Below are 13228 nucleotides of genomic sequence, written 5' to 3' on the forward strand. Positions count from 1 at the left end.
TATATTGTGTTAGAAATTGCCAAAGTTTCTAAAAATATAGATGTCAAAGTCATTCAATATTATGGTACATGTTTTACTTCAGCGACTCACCTAAGTTTGTTTCAAAACTGTTTTTCGTTCTCAATGACTGGACTTTGTCCTTTCTGACTTCACACTCTTTATATCAACTTTGCATAAATTGATTTATCATTATTTTATGGAAAATGCTGCAAATACCATATAGCTCATAAAAAGTCATTCTACTTTAAGCAAAGAGCTTTGATAATTTCCCTTTATCCCAAGTGATAAGCTCATGGTAGAACTTATAACTATAGCTCCTCTAATAATTTCAAACTTTTTAACATGCCTCATGGCCCACTTCTTATTTTTATTAACAAGAATGCATCCAATTATGGGCCAATCACAGAGGTTTAATGATCAGAGTAGAATTTCTTATATCATAGATCTGTATCCTAGGGTTTCCTAGCTACTTAGCCCACATTGAGGCAAATTGTGTTTGGTCTGAGAGAGTTGACTTTTATAAGATAAACCCTTGTTCACTGTCAAGTTTTAAACCAAAAAAATATAATATGTTAATATTCAGGGGAAAAAAATTTAGTCTATGAGAACAAAAAATTAGGCAATTCCAATGGCTAGTGGCAGCCATATTTACATACATCACATCGATTCCATTTGACAGTGGTTTTCAAAGGGTAGTCTGAATTCTTGGGTGTATTCAAGACTTTTTCAAGGAGGCTGCAAAGTAAAACCATTTTCATAAGGATACTAAAGATGTAATTTGCCTTTTTCTCTGTGTTGACATAGGCCCTCATAGTGAAAAACACTGGTGAATAAAGCTGCTGGTGCCTTAGCACAATTCAAGGCAATGGCACAAACAAGTCTGTTTTACTTAAGCATGTCCTTGTAGAAGCAGTAAAATTTATTAATTTTATTAAAGTTCATCCCTTTGATATTTTTTAATATTCTATGTAATAAAATGAGGAACACACATGCATACCAAGATACAATAGTTGTCCTGAGGAAAAGTATCTGTATGCTTGTTTGAGTTGTGAGCTAAACTAGTTGTCTTTTCATGAAATAGTGACTTTATTTCAAAGAACAACTGATAGACAAACCACAGTTAATCAGACTTTGCTATTTGGCAGACATTTTCTCAAACATGAACCGTGTGAACTTGTCACTCAAGGAAAAACAAGTGATAATACTTGTTGCAATGATAAATTTAAGCTTTTAAGGGAACATTAGAATTTTGAAAAAATTGCACTGACACTCTTAGCTTGACAGCTTCCCATTACTCAAAAATGTCTCTTTAAGAGACCAATGGTGATATTAACAAATATGATTTTTTGAAATTGTATAATGAATTGCATCAGCATTTAGAAGATCTTCAATTTGGTGAACCTATATTTCCCAAATAACCAATGCATGATGCCACAAAATCCATTCAAACTGCATGCAATGGAGCATGAAGAAATCATTCATGTGGTTTCATATTCCATATTGCAGCAAATCTTTAAAGAACTCCTACTTGTCAAGTTTTGGTATAGTATCAAAGAAGAATATCTACAGTAATCTGAAGAAATCATTAAACACTCAACTTTTCCAGCTATATTTCTTTGTGAGGCAGAATTTCTTCATAAACTTCTACCAAAAGAAGATATTGCAACAAATTAAACACTTAAGCAGTTATAAGAATCCAAATATCTTCTATTTAGACAGACATGGATTTTTAAAAATGTGATGTTGCTGTTCTCACTGATTTTTTTTGGGGGAAATACAGTTAATTTTCATAAAAATACATTATTTATGTTAACATATATTTGGTTCTTTATTGCTATTTTAAAACACTCTAATGTAGATTTTAAAACTTTTTCCTCAGTTTTAATTTCTAATAGAGTAAATGTTGATAGGTATAATCCCAACAAACAAGAGCTCTTTGGTATCCCAGTAATTTTTAAGAGTACGTAGGGGTCTTGAGACCAAAGAGTTTGAGACCTGTGGCCTTGAGAGAGTGATCTTTCAATATAGTCTAAACTTGTTTTTTTTGGTCCTTCCAGCAGTGTGTCTTTTATGCCCATCATAATAACTATTAGAGAATGCTTAAAGGCTGGAACGTGGATTAATATTACAATATTTGTATAATATTTGGAAAGAAAATAGTTTAAAAAAAAAAGCAGTGCCAATTGCAGCCTGTTTTTTACAGGTCTTTCTCTATAAGTCATTTCTATTAACCATGCCTTGCTATAGATGTTTATAATAAAACATTAAGGACTGAGTAGAAAGGAGAAAACAAATTACTCTGCAGAGAACCCAGCAACTCTGCTAAAATACTGTCAGTTATTTATCTACTGTCAGCAGATGTTGCACACTATAATCCTTGACAAGCTCAGTTTGAGAAAGAATGAGGAGAGGGGCAAGCATTGCATTTAAGGGCCTGTTCTCATGCACAGACATTTTAACACAGATTTAAAGCCAGAATGTGTCTTCTAGAAAATGTCACTTTTGATTTTGATACATATTCTAGCAAGTAGGCTCTACATTTGGTTGACTTAGTATGAGATATGTTAGAGGCTGACACTATATTTTAGACCATTCATGATCCCAGTGTGGAACTAACACAATGAGGTCAGCATCACTTCATTTTTAGAGTTGGCTACTGCAACTGCATGATTTCATGGGCATATTTTTTTATGATAAAGAGGAGGGTTTTATTTCTCTTTCGTTAGGCAAGGTAATGACAAGATCTAAGAATCCAACTGCCCTCTCCAGTGTTCCTTTCTCCTTTAGGTTTACATGGAAACAATCATCAATGCATTTTCTCTGGTAAAGATACATGGCCAAGGTGAAAATGCAACAGACTTCCTGCTTCTAAAGAGCTTCCTGCAGGCTACTGTAAAGAAAACTCCCCTTTTCAAGCAGGGAGTTAAGGCAGCTCGAAATACTGACAAGAATATGTGAAGTACAAGGATGGGGGAGGCTCAAACTAAGGGGGTTGAATAAGAAACACATCCCTGGTCATTTGTAGTAGAAACCATAGTTTCCTTCTGAATACCATTCATATTGACTGGTCAATTATATGATTTCCACCCATACAATCAGGGGTCTAAAGAAATGTGTGCTTGTAGCTGGGGATGTTTGATGAATGCTGAACCAGAATCTTAATTTTCTAATTCATATTCACCAATTAAAAATAAACTGTATTTTTATGAGCAAATTTACATAAATCAGATGATAAAGCATCTACCACTAAAGGGTAGGAGTTCAGCTCACAACATTTGCATAAATCCTCCTAAAGAAAATATAGGCGTTTTAGATTTTCATTGAAGAGTCTTGCTGCGATGGAACTCTAATGGGCTTAGAACAGTAAATTTTGAAGAAACTGATTGCTACCCCTGTAGCTAGTAAATGTCTGCCTAGACCCAGTGGCATTTGAAAAAAGTGTTTTATCATAAAATTATCCCAGCAGAGTCCATTCTGCAAGATAACATCATCATCATCATCATCAGTACTCCATGCAGGACCCAACAGCTCTGGCACAATATTGCCAGTCATTTATCTGTTGTCAGCACAGGTTACACACTGTAATCCTTGACTGCCTCGGAATTAGAATGTCTTTGATGTCCCCACAAGAGTTTTTTGCCCGAAGGCTTTACCAATGCTCGGCGGCTCAGTGTTTATTCCTCGTAATCTTCCTCTCATCTCCAGGCTAGCAGTGACAGATGGTTATGGGCACACAATAGTATTAAGAGTTTGATATTTTTTTTATGCTGTGCTCTCTGTACAACAAATAGCTATCAGACGCGGGCCAGAGAGCTGACATGGCTCGCTTAGGTAATGGCAAACAAACAGCTCGGGTTGATGCTTTCTGTCATTTCCCCTCCTAACCCTGCTTGTTTTCATTGTATACTCTCAAAGGTAAACTATATTAACCTTATAGACTGTTATTAAAAAGATATATCTATATGAGCATAAAGTGCTTTTCTTTTCTCTTTTTCTTACTCTTTTGATTATGAAAGTAATACTGCTGACATATTGAACAAATATCGAATGTCAACATAAATTTTTAGTGTGTGATAATATCCCCCTTCATATAGCTGTGTGTCAGGCGGGAACCTGCGGATGATGCATAGCAGTAAATAACCCAAACAAAATTAGTTCTCTTGTCAGCTTCTACCTTGTATGTCCCCAGGCATCAGTAAAATTGACTGCACGCTAGATTTTCAAAATTAGCCCTAATGTTAGCTATGTGTCTGGCAACCTCCAAGTTTCCAATGTTCTACTATATTACCCGTAAGGATGAATGTGTTACTTTTATATTTTGGCATTTACTCTTGCTGATGCGGCTTTTTTCCCTCTTCTCCAAATTAAAAATAATTTAGCTTTAACAATAAGAATGTGCACAAACATAATGCTGCATCTCTTTAAGCAACTAACTTTAGGCAATTAAATTAAATTAAAGCAAAAATATACAAAGGAAGAGAGGGAATTATTCAATTTAATATTGTTAATTTTATTAACATAGCTCTGTCTTATTTTGTGCAAAGTATTGAATAACATGGTTTTCACTCTGTCCTCCATATTGCTGTTTTGTAAAAGCAGACTAGAAATTATTTAATTTAACATTTTCATGATAACCTGGAACCAACTTTTAGAACTGATTTTCTTGCAATAAAGAGTACTTCAGAGACAACCAAAGGTTAATGCAATAAAAGAAAAAGCTTTTCAGAAGGGAGTAAATGATGACATCTATTTTACCTTGAAACAGGTTAATCTCATCTAGACCCAGTGCATTTTAAAATCACAGCAAAGAATATTGAACTCTGTCACAATCGAAGTAAAATATGATTTAAATATACCTGTTACTACCTTAGAAAGGCTATGCTGGAAGTGTGAAGTTGCACAAACAAATTCAAAAACACATTACACATCAACTTTCAATCCCTACATTTTACGTTCATACATTTAGAATCAAAGATGAAAATCCCTTTAGGTACCAGATGCTGCAGATCAACTGGGAGAGCTTCTAGAGTTTTAATGTGCTGGAAGGCAAATCCTCGGCAAAGGCGCTTTGCCCGGCCAGTGCGGTGTGTTTATTACTTCACCTGCAAACGGTTGCTCTCAGAAAATCGGACCTAATGATCAGCCTAGCATCTCTGCAATAAAGAGACCATAATCTGTGAGGGAAGTGAACTCTAATCAGGCCACATGCAGATTAAACTAACTGGGAGGAATAAAAACTAGATTAAAATGTTCATGCCTAATACCAGAAGATTATCAGGACATTTTACCTCTTTAAATCCTAATTTATAGGAGGCAGGGTTAAGTTTGAGTTTATATTTGGTGAGATTACATGCTGCAGTTGATTTTCCTCTGTTTAGAAAAGACTCGGCTAGAAAGTATTTTGCTTAGCACAATACAGAGGCATCTGAGTGAAGGGAATGGTTTGAAATGTACTGATATACATATTACGACAAGTAAAATGAAGCCACCTTGTTGAAACTGGCCAAAGTAGTAAATAATGGAAATTATTCTAGCTTTAATATTAATATTGCTTTATCAGTGTATATATATGAAAGAGTTTTGTGATAATTGTGTGTGTGCGTGTGCATAAAATGGAATCTGATTCTTATATTTTGAAACTTTTTGAACAAGACTTGATATGCTAGAAGTGCCTATCCACTACTGTTAGTTGAGCAGATCACTGCAAATCGTTATCTGTAATTCAAATTTAAGCGCATGACCATCAATGTGAAGATATTTAGTAGTACCACCTTGGCAGATCATGAGTAACACCACCACATTAAAATAATCTTTTTCTAAAGTAATAAGGACAGCAAATTATTATGTCAATCAACAGAATATATTTTCTTTCACCAGTTCTACAACTCTTACTAAATTGGCATGCCTTGACTTACCACCTGTGAGGCCAGACAATGTGCAGCAGTCTTTGCTGATTAGCATCTCCACCCAAAGTGGCACAGGGATTAACAGTCAGATTTTGTTTATTTTCACCACGATGAGAGCTTGAATTTTCTGGTGAGGTGGACTTTTTCAAGTCTGACTCCTGTCTTAATGAGTTACCCAAGTATTCTCGTCGTGCAGTATCAAGGCCACAGTGTGCATCACACTCTGAATTAGAATTCTTCAATAAACCCTCCGAATCTCTCTGCTCCGGCTGAAAAGGAAGGGCCATGGACAGAACCGTACCGCCATTTCCTTTAAGGCTGAGCATCTTCTTTAAATGGGTTGTTTTGTGCTTGGGCATGAATCTGTTACAAAAAAAGAATGCAATATACTTTTAGTGGCAAAAAATATGTAAAATTTGTCCTTTACCTTCCTGTAAGGACATAATGATTATATATAAAACTGAGAAAAAATAAAGATGTTATACAAAAATTCCAGAAAAAGTGCAAAAAGTAGTAGCCACTAAGAGAAGTTCAAAAGTTTGAAATTGGACTGGGCTGTCTTTGAATGGTTTCCAAAGAGTTTCTATGGCTATAAAACTTGCACTGCACATACCATGAAACATAACATTAGAGGGATGGTTTATCACTCTTCCCTCACTCATCCTTCTGGATTTCCATTTTGTGTTTTCCAATCACTACATGGCCCAGTGCTTATTTTCCGGCCATACTTGTTCATTAACCTACAAAAATGTTTGAAACTGCCTTGATTAACACTGGTCATTTCTGCTCATGACTGTTCTGTATTCCTGGGCACCTGAATATATATTAAATTGACTTGGCTAATGTTTCCTGAAGTATATTTTAATATCTTTTTTATTATCATTTCTCTCCTATCTTTCCATGACACTTTATCACACAGAGTTCAGTATCTGTTACTTATTGATAGAGAATCAAAATAAAACGAAACCTTAAAAAAGTATAGCTTAAATCCTGTAAGCCACATATACAGATAGAGGGGCTATCCTCAAGGAGCTCACCGTCTATTGGAAAGCAGACCATTAGTGCTTACAGCAGAGTGGGAGACAGACACATGAACAGCCAACTAACCTACCTTGGAACATACTATACATGCAATGGCCATTCCGTTTTTTTAAATGGAGGGGAAGAAGAGATTAATGCTGATTTGGGGCTCAGTAAAGGCTTAAAGGTTTTAGGTAAAGGATTTTGCAAGACAGAGTCAGGGAAGCTCTAGAGTCAAAGAACATGTGATCAAAGGAAAAAGGGGTGAAGAAATACAACTCCTTAGGAAATAATATGCAACCCAAAGAGACTGGGATGCAGGTCTGGATGTAAGGTCTAGAGGGGTAGACTAGGCCAGACTACCAAGTGCTTTTTCAGAGTTCCTGAGCCCCATCCGGAAACTTGGCCCCTTCCCTGAATTGTTGTGTAGGAGAAGAAATGGGTTTCGGAGGTAGGTGAAAAAGAAAAAGCACGGAAAAAGCAAAAGGGAACATCTGAAAGAGTAGAAAGAGAATCCAAGAGAGTAATATTACATTACTGAAATGAATCAAGAACCCTCAAAGAGTGTGTAAAATGGGGCATAAAACACTGCAGAGGTGCTACAGAGCAGAAAGAAGAAGCTTTTGGCCTTGTCACGTCATAGGTCACTGGCTACTCCGACAGGCTACTCTCTGCTCTGGCTGAAAGATGGTGCACCTTGAAGAATGGTGTGGGCAGAAATCAGACTGCAGGAGGCTAGGGTTTGTGTATGAAAGAGAGGCAGGCCGGGCGCCATGGCTCACGCCTGTAATCCCAGCACTTTGGGAGGCCAAGGTGGGCAGATCACGAGGTGAGGAGATCGAAATCATCCTGGGTAACACGGTGAAACCCCGTCTCCACTAAAAATACAAACAAACTAGCCAGGTGTGGCAATGTGCGCCTGTAGTCCCAGCTGCTGGGGAGGCTGAGAGCAGAATGGCGTGAACACGGGAGGCGGAGTTTGCAGTGAGCCGAGATCGCACCACTGTACTCCAGCCTGGATGACAGAGCAAGACTCTGTCTCAACAACAACAACAAAAAACAAACAAACAAACAAAAGAGGCAGAGCAAAAAGGAGGCAGAGAGAAGGGAGGGGAAGGTAAGGTTGGACTTTTAAAAATGAGGCACATGGGCACAGTGTTACTCACTTAGGTAGAATACTTGCTAGGGAAGGAAGCAGGATCCTGAAGAAACAGAAAGATCTTATAAGATGGGAGGAGAAAAACATTATAACACGTGTGATCATGGTGTGGGTGAAAAGCAGAGTCTTGTAAAGATAGTGAACCTAGCTTTCTTGCAAAGCTGAGGGAAGAAGAGAAAAATGAAGCTGAAAAAACAAAACAGCTTTAGGTGGCAAGTATAGAACCTAAGGAGTTGCCTCATTAAAGCATTAGGTCAGTTCATCTATTTCAGTGAGGTGAACAAAGGTGGAGATGGGCTTTCAGAAACTCACTGAGGCCTCAGGACAGTCACCGTGGAGACAGGGAGAGGGCGTTAAAAAGGGCTGAAAGCAAGGGCTGATAGGCAACACTAAGAAACAATGGAGGAGCCACAGGAGCTAGAAACAAAGTCTTTCGCTGTAGGATACTACGTACATTCCAGAACCAGAAAGCTTGTTTTGGGGGCTTCTATGTTTGTTTCATAAAGATATTTAAATTTCTATTCTAATTTCAAATACCTTGAGGAAACTCAAACAAATACATAAGAACTCCTCAAGTAATAACTAGATGATTGTATATAGAAAGACAAAACACAAAGAATGGAACTAAATCCTTAAATATGCCCTAATAAAATAGTAAATTTAGTCCTTGATTTAAAATGGAAAGAAACCTGAGCATTTATAGATTATAGTTTCAAACCGCATAGGCCCCGAATTACTGTGGGAACCAATCAACTTCTTCCTGAAACAAATTCAAAATACTAAAGAGATTCTAGAAACTAAAACACAGCAATAAAAAATTGCCACTGATCACCAGAAAAGGTAAAAAAATAGAATGACTATGACACTATCTTCAATTCTCCTAAAGAAATGGAACAAATGGTAAGAGAAGGAACATCTGCACATATCTGGAAAACAATAAAGCAAGTGAAGTAACCTATTTATTTATGTCAGATAAAGAGTGCCAGGCAAGCTTAATAAGGATTTTAACAGAATCACAAGCTCAGCTTATGAAGGATTCACCAAAAAAAAAAAAAAAAAGAAAAAAAGAAAAAAAGAAAAAAAAATCAATGGGATTCAAACAACATATCTTCATTTTAGGAAACAGTATCATGACCCATCTTACTCATAAAATTCATTTATATTGGCCAGCATGCGAGCAAAATTGCAAATTAAAAGAGATGGGAGATTGGCTAAAGGGTTGTAAACAACAGCAATTGGTAACTGACAAGGAATTTAGCTGTGGGCAAGGTGCGAGGCCTGCGAGAACATTCCCTAAATGTTCTCAAGGATGAATAGAATCTCATGTTAAGACAGGTTGCAGATGACTGACTTGTTGGTAGTAGTGAATAGGGACATGGAAAGATGCAGAATACAAATAGGGGCAGTAACCAAAACAGTTTACAAATCTCACGAAATTGAAAACAATCAAAATAAACCTTGAATGCAATTAGGGCACATAAAAAACACCATTTAGACCATCCTAAATTGGACAAGATGAGCAAGAGCTGATTTGATTCAGTGAACTGATGCCATTTAGTTCTGGATCTTGTTGCACAGGGAAGGAAGATACTAAGTCTGTCAGGATAGAACCCTGTGCAAATGCTGATGTCATCTGGGGCACCTGAGAACTGTATATGTTTGAAAATTAGAGAGTGTTTAGAAGAGCAATAATAATAATCAAGGCAATGGAAAAAATGATTTATGAGGACAGATTAAAGGAGCTAACTATGAATAGCCTGGTTAAGTGACAACCAGAAGAGTACATAATAAGAGTCTCCAAGGAAAAAGAATAATTATTTAGCTTGGTACAAGGGGATGTAACTAGGAGCAACGAGATGAAATTAAGAATGGGAAAATTTAAGCTCAATTTCAAGAAAAACTCCCTGATGGTGTGATTTATTAGCTCATGGAATCAATTCCCTATGGAAATGCTACAGCTAGGGAAACTTAATAATAGAACTGGACAACCTACCAATAAATAATATAGATAACAATCTGGTACTTGAAAGAAGGTAGTTACAAGCTAGGTTTTCCTTGTTTATAATATATTTTCATATTTTTCTTATAATCTATTCATTATAGTAATTGTCACCAAAAGAAGTACTTAGGCAATTAGCCAAATCTAACAGGGTACTTCCTTTAGTTGGGGAAAGTTAAAAACACTTTAGTTTTCATACACTCTGTGGTAAGAATGAAGGCAGACTCTGAAACATTTTTGTACTACTTTGTTACAATAAACCTAGTCTTGAACTAGGCTGAACAACTGTATTAATAATTCTAAAAACAAAACAAAACCAACCACATCTACCATCCCACACAATCTATTCTGATTCTCTGTGCCATGAAACTCATATTTTCATAGACATGTTTAATATAAACAATTTATTGCCATAATAGAAATCAAAAAAACTTTATTTCAGCTTTTCTAAATGTAGCTCTATGGTCAATTACTTCACATCAATACCAAGATCAAATAGGCATAATACTAACAAGCAGTTTGCTTAATAATAGTCACCACACTAATTAACCCATCCAGAACATTCTTAATCAGACACTATTTATAATGTACAGTTAAGAGAAGCCTGGCAATAAACTGTTCTATGCGAATAAAAAAAAGAAAATAATACCTTACTGATGGGGTGAAACTGGCTTTTCTATAGAACTGGACAGAATGTTTGTGCTGTCCTGGCATTAACTCAATAACGTGACTATGCAAATAGGCACATGTCTGAACACTTCCTTTCTCTTTCCCAGTTCCAACTCTGGTGGAGGTGCTAATGAGAAGAGAAAAGGTCCTGAGGTAAGAAGTGAAAGAGAGAAAAGAAAGGGTCAGAAGAAAAATAGTGATCCACATATGTCAGGTTTCCCATTTAGTAATTTCCCCATTTCTCTTAAAGAAATTCTACTGTCCATCTTCCAGAATGCTTCTTCCTGTTTCCAAATCTCCTAGAAACTCCACCAGAACCTATTTTTATCTTTAGAAACATTCTGATTGCTATAATCATTTCCAATCTGTTATTAGTCATGGGATCTCCACTCCCAACTCCTTTCCAACCAATAGCCAATATGTAAAACAGAAACAGAGATCCTCTCCTGCTGCCCATCCTCTCAAACTCCTTTCCTCCCCACCTCTGTCTGCCAGTATGGTTCCAGAGGCATTGCCACAAAACCCCAGTACTATGTTGGGCAATGTTTAAAGACACAGCTGGAACAAGCACTTTCTAGACCTAAATGTATATCCCTTACCACAGACCCCATGTCCAAACACAAACCTAAGATCGACCTATAGGAATAACCAAAGGCCTTTGCCTTTTTCATATTAGCCAGGAAAAGACTAGATTTAAGAGCAGTTTTAAATGCCATTAAGATTGATGGTAAGCAAAAGAAGTGCTCTGGGCACCTTAGCTTATTTCTGCTCTAGTCGAAAGGCTAGAGTACTTGCAGTTGACTCATGGAGGTAGTCAAAAGGCAGGCAATAAGGTTAACATGAAACAAGTCAACTTGGGACATTCATGTTGATTCATGTGCCACTGAAGAGAATATCATGGCTGGAACGCATGCCATGGTGGAATACACTCCTCACAACTGTCTTTTTGAGAGATTTTAGTAAAAAGTACTTACTATAGTTAAGTTCAACCAATAGAACCTCATAAATAAATGCCCAAGGGTAAAAGTCCATATGACAGAGATTATTAGTCATCTTATTTCTGAAAACACATTTGGAAGATAGCAGGTGAAAAAAATGATATTAATTACTGTATGATTAAAGAGAAAGAAAGAGCATGTGTAACTGATAAAAGATTATTCTGTATTTGAGTCAGTGAAGAGATATAAGGGTGTTAGTAACTGGAATAAGGAAACTGGCCTACATGGGGCAGACAAGGAGAGAGGGAGTTGATGAAGCTCAGCGTGTCTCACGTTCTAGCTCAGCTTTGGGGGATGGAGGAGTAGTAGAGCCGCAGTGTTGTATCCCTCAGGCTGGTGTTTCACAGGTGTGTTTTGTGCAACATTGATTCCATGGGACACATGTAGATGTTGCACCAGAAATGGTTTTGTGGGAAAACAAGTTTGGAAAATGCTAAGTTAAATAAAGCTAAACATTTCTTTACTATAAACTTCCCAAAGTACATGTTACTGTATATTATAAATATGTTCATTCATTAACGCTTTTTGTTCATTCAGTAAGTACCTATTGAGCACCTAATACATGATGGGGATGTGATCATTGTTTTCCAAGCTTACTGGAGTAAGAAACCTGTCCGCCGCCTCCTCACGCACCCCTGGAGGACACAGCTTAAGAATTAATGGACAACAAAGGATACTCTGGGAAATACTACTCGAGGCCCTAGGAGGTGCATAGCCAGAGTCTGAGAAGCATGGGGCAGCCAGATGGGCAGTAGCAGATTTAATATAATAGAGATTGCAAAAGGAATGAGAAATACATTTACGTGGGAAAATGATGAAAGCCAAATTTGAAGCCATACACCAATGTGACAGAACAGTAGACAAAAGGACGTCTAAAAGAAAGCAGGAGAACCAGTGAAAAACTGACAGAAAATATGGTTCAAGGCTAATATGGATGACAGCAGAAAAAATATCAACAGTTTTTATCAAAATGATTTCTGTAGATTCCTGGACAGAAACCAAATTGAGGAGAAGGAAAATAGAAATTAAAATAAATAACTTTTCCAAAACTAACTGGGAAGACACACTGAGGCAGTTCAGCAATCTAAGGCCTTGGGTGATTTACAACAAAAAACTATTCATTGTTGCCAAACAATATGCTGGAAATTAATTATAAAATTAACATTTTTAGAATCTGGCCACATAAGCAAATATCAAAGATAATTAAAAAATCATGCTAGCCCACATGTGTCCAATATATCACTTATATGATGAGCAGATTTATATAACCTATAAAGTATAAAAGAAAAAATTTTGATATGGCATTCTCATGCATACACATACACCCCCATTCCTCGTCACACTATCTTCACTAAATAAAGGAATCAAAAGCAAGGAAACCCATCCCAATTTAAAACTAGATGTTTGGATACCACATCATTAAACAGAAAGACACATTTATCCTTGACTGGTTGGCTGCAGTATGGCTGCATGCTCT

General features: G+C 36.7%; 1 protein-coding gene across 22 annotated transcripts in view; it reads right to left on the reverse strand.

Annotated features, from left to right (window-relative positions):
• Nucleotides 1-13228, reverse strand: part of GTDC1 (glycosyltransferase like domain containing 1) — a 374641-nt gene that overhangs the window by 55051 nt on the left and 306362 nt on the right. For 17 of the 22 annotated variants that reach the window (XM_017947202.3, XM_017947213.3, XM_017947206.3 and 14 more), the window contains 2 exons: nucleotides 10734-10901; nucleotides 5916-6269 (listed from right to left, as the gene is read on the reverse strand). In XM_017947202.3, coding sequence (XP_017802691.2) covers nucleotides 5916-6269; nucleotides 10734-10901 — 522 coding nt within the window. The remainder of the gene's footprint in view (nucleotides 1-5915; nucleotides 6270-10733; nucleotides 10902-13228) is intronic. The other 5 variants (XM_017947211.3, XM_017947218.3, XM_017947214.3 and 2 more) reach the window with 1 other exon arrangement.

This window comes from Papio anubis, chromosome 10, assembly GCF_008728515.1.
Source record: "Papio anubis isolate 15944 chromosome 10, Panubis1.0, whole genome shotgun sequence".
In the NCBI taxonomy this organism is placed as follows: Eukaryota; Metazoa; Chordata; class Mammalia; order Primates; family Cercopithecidae; genus Papio; species Papio anubis.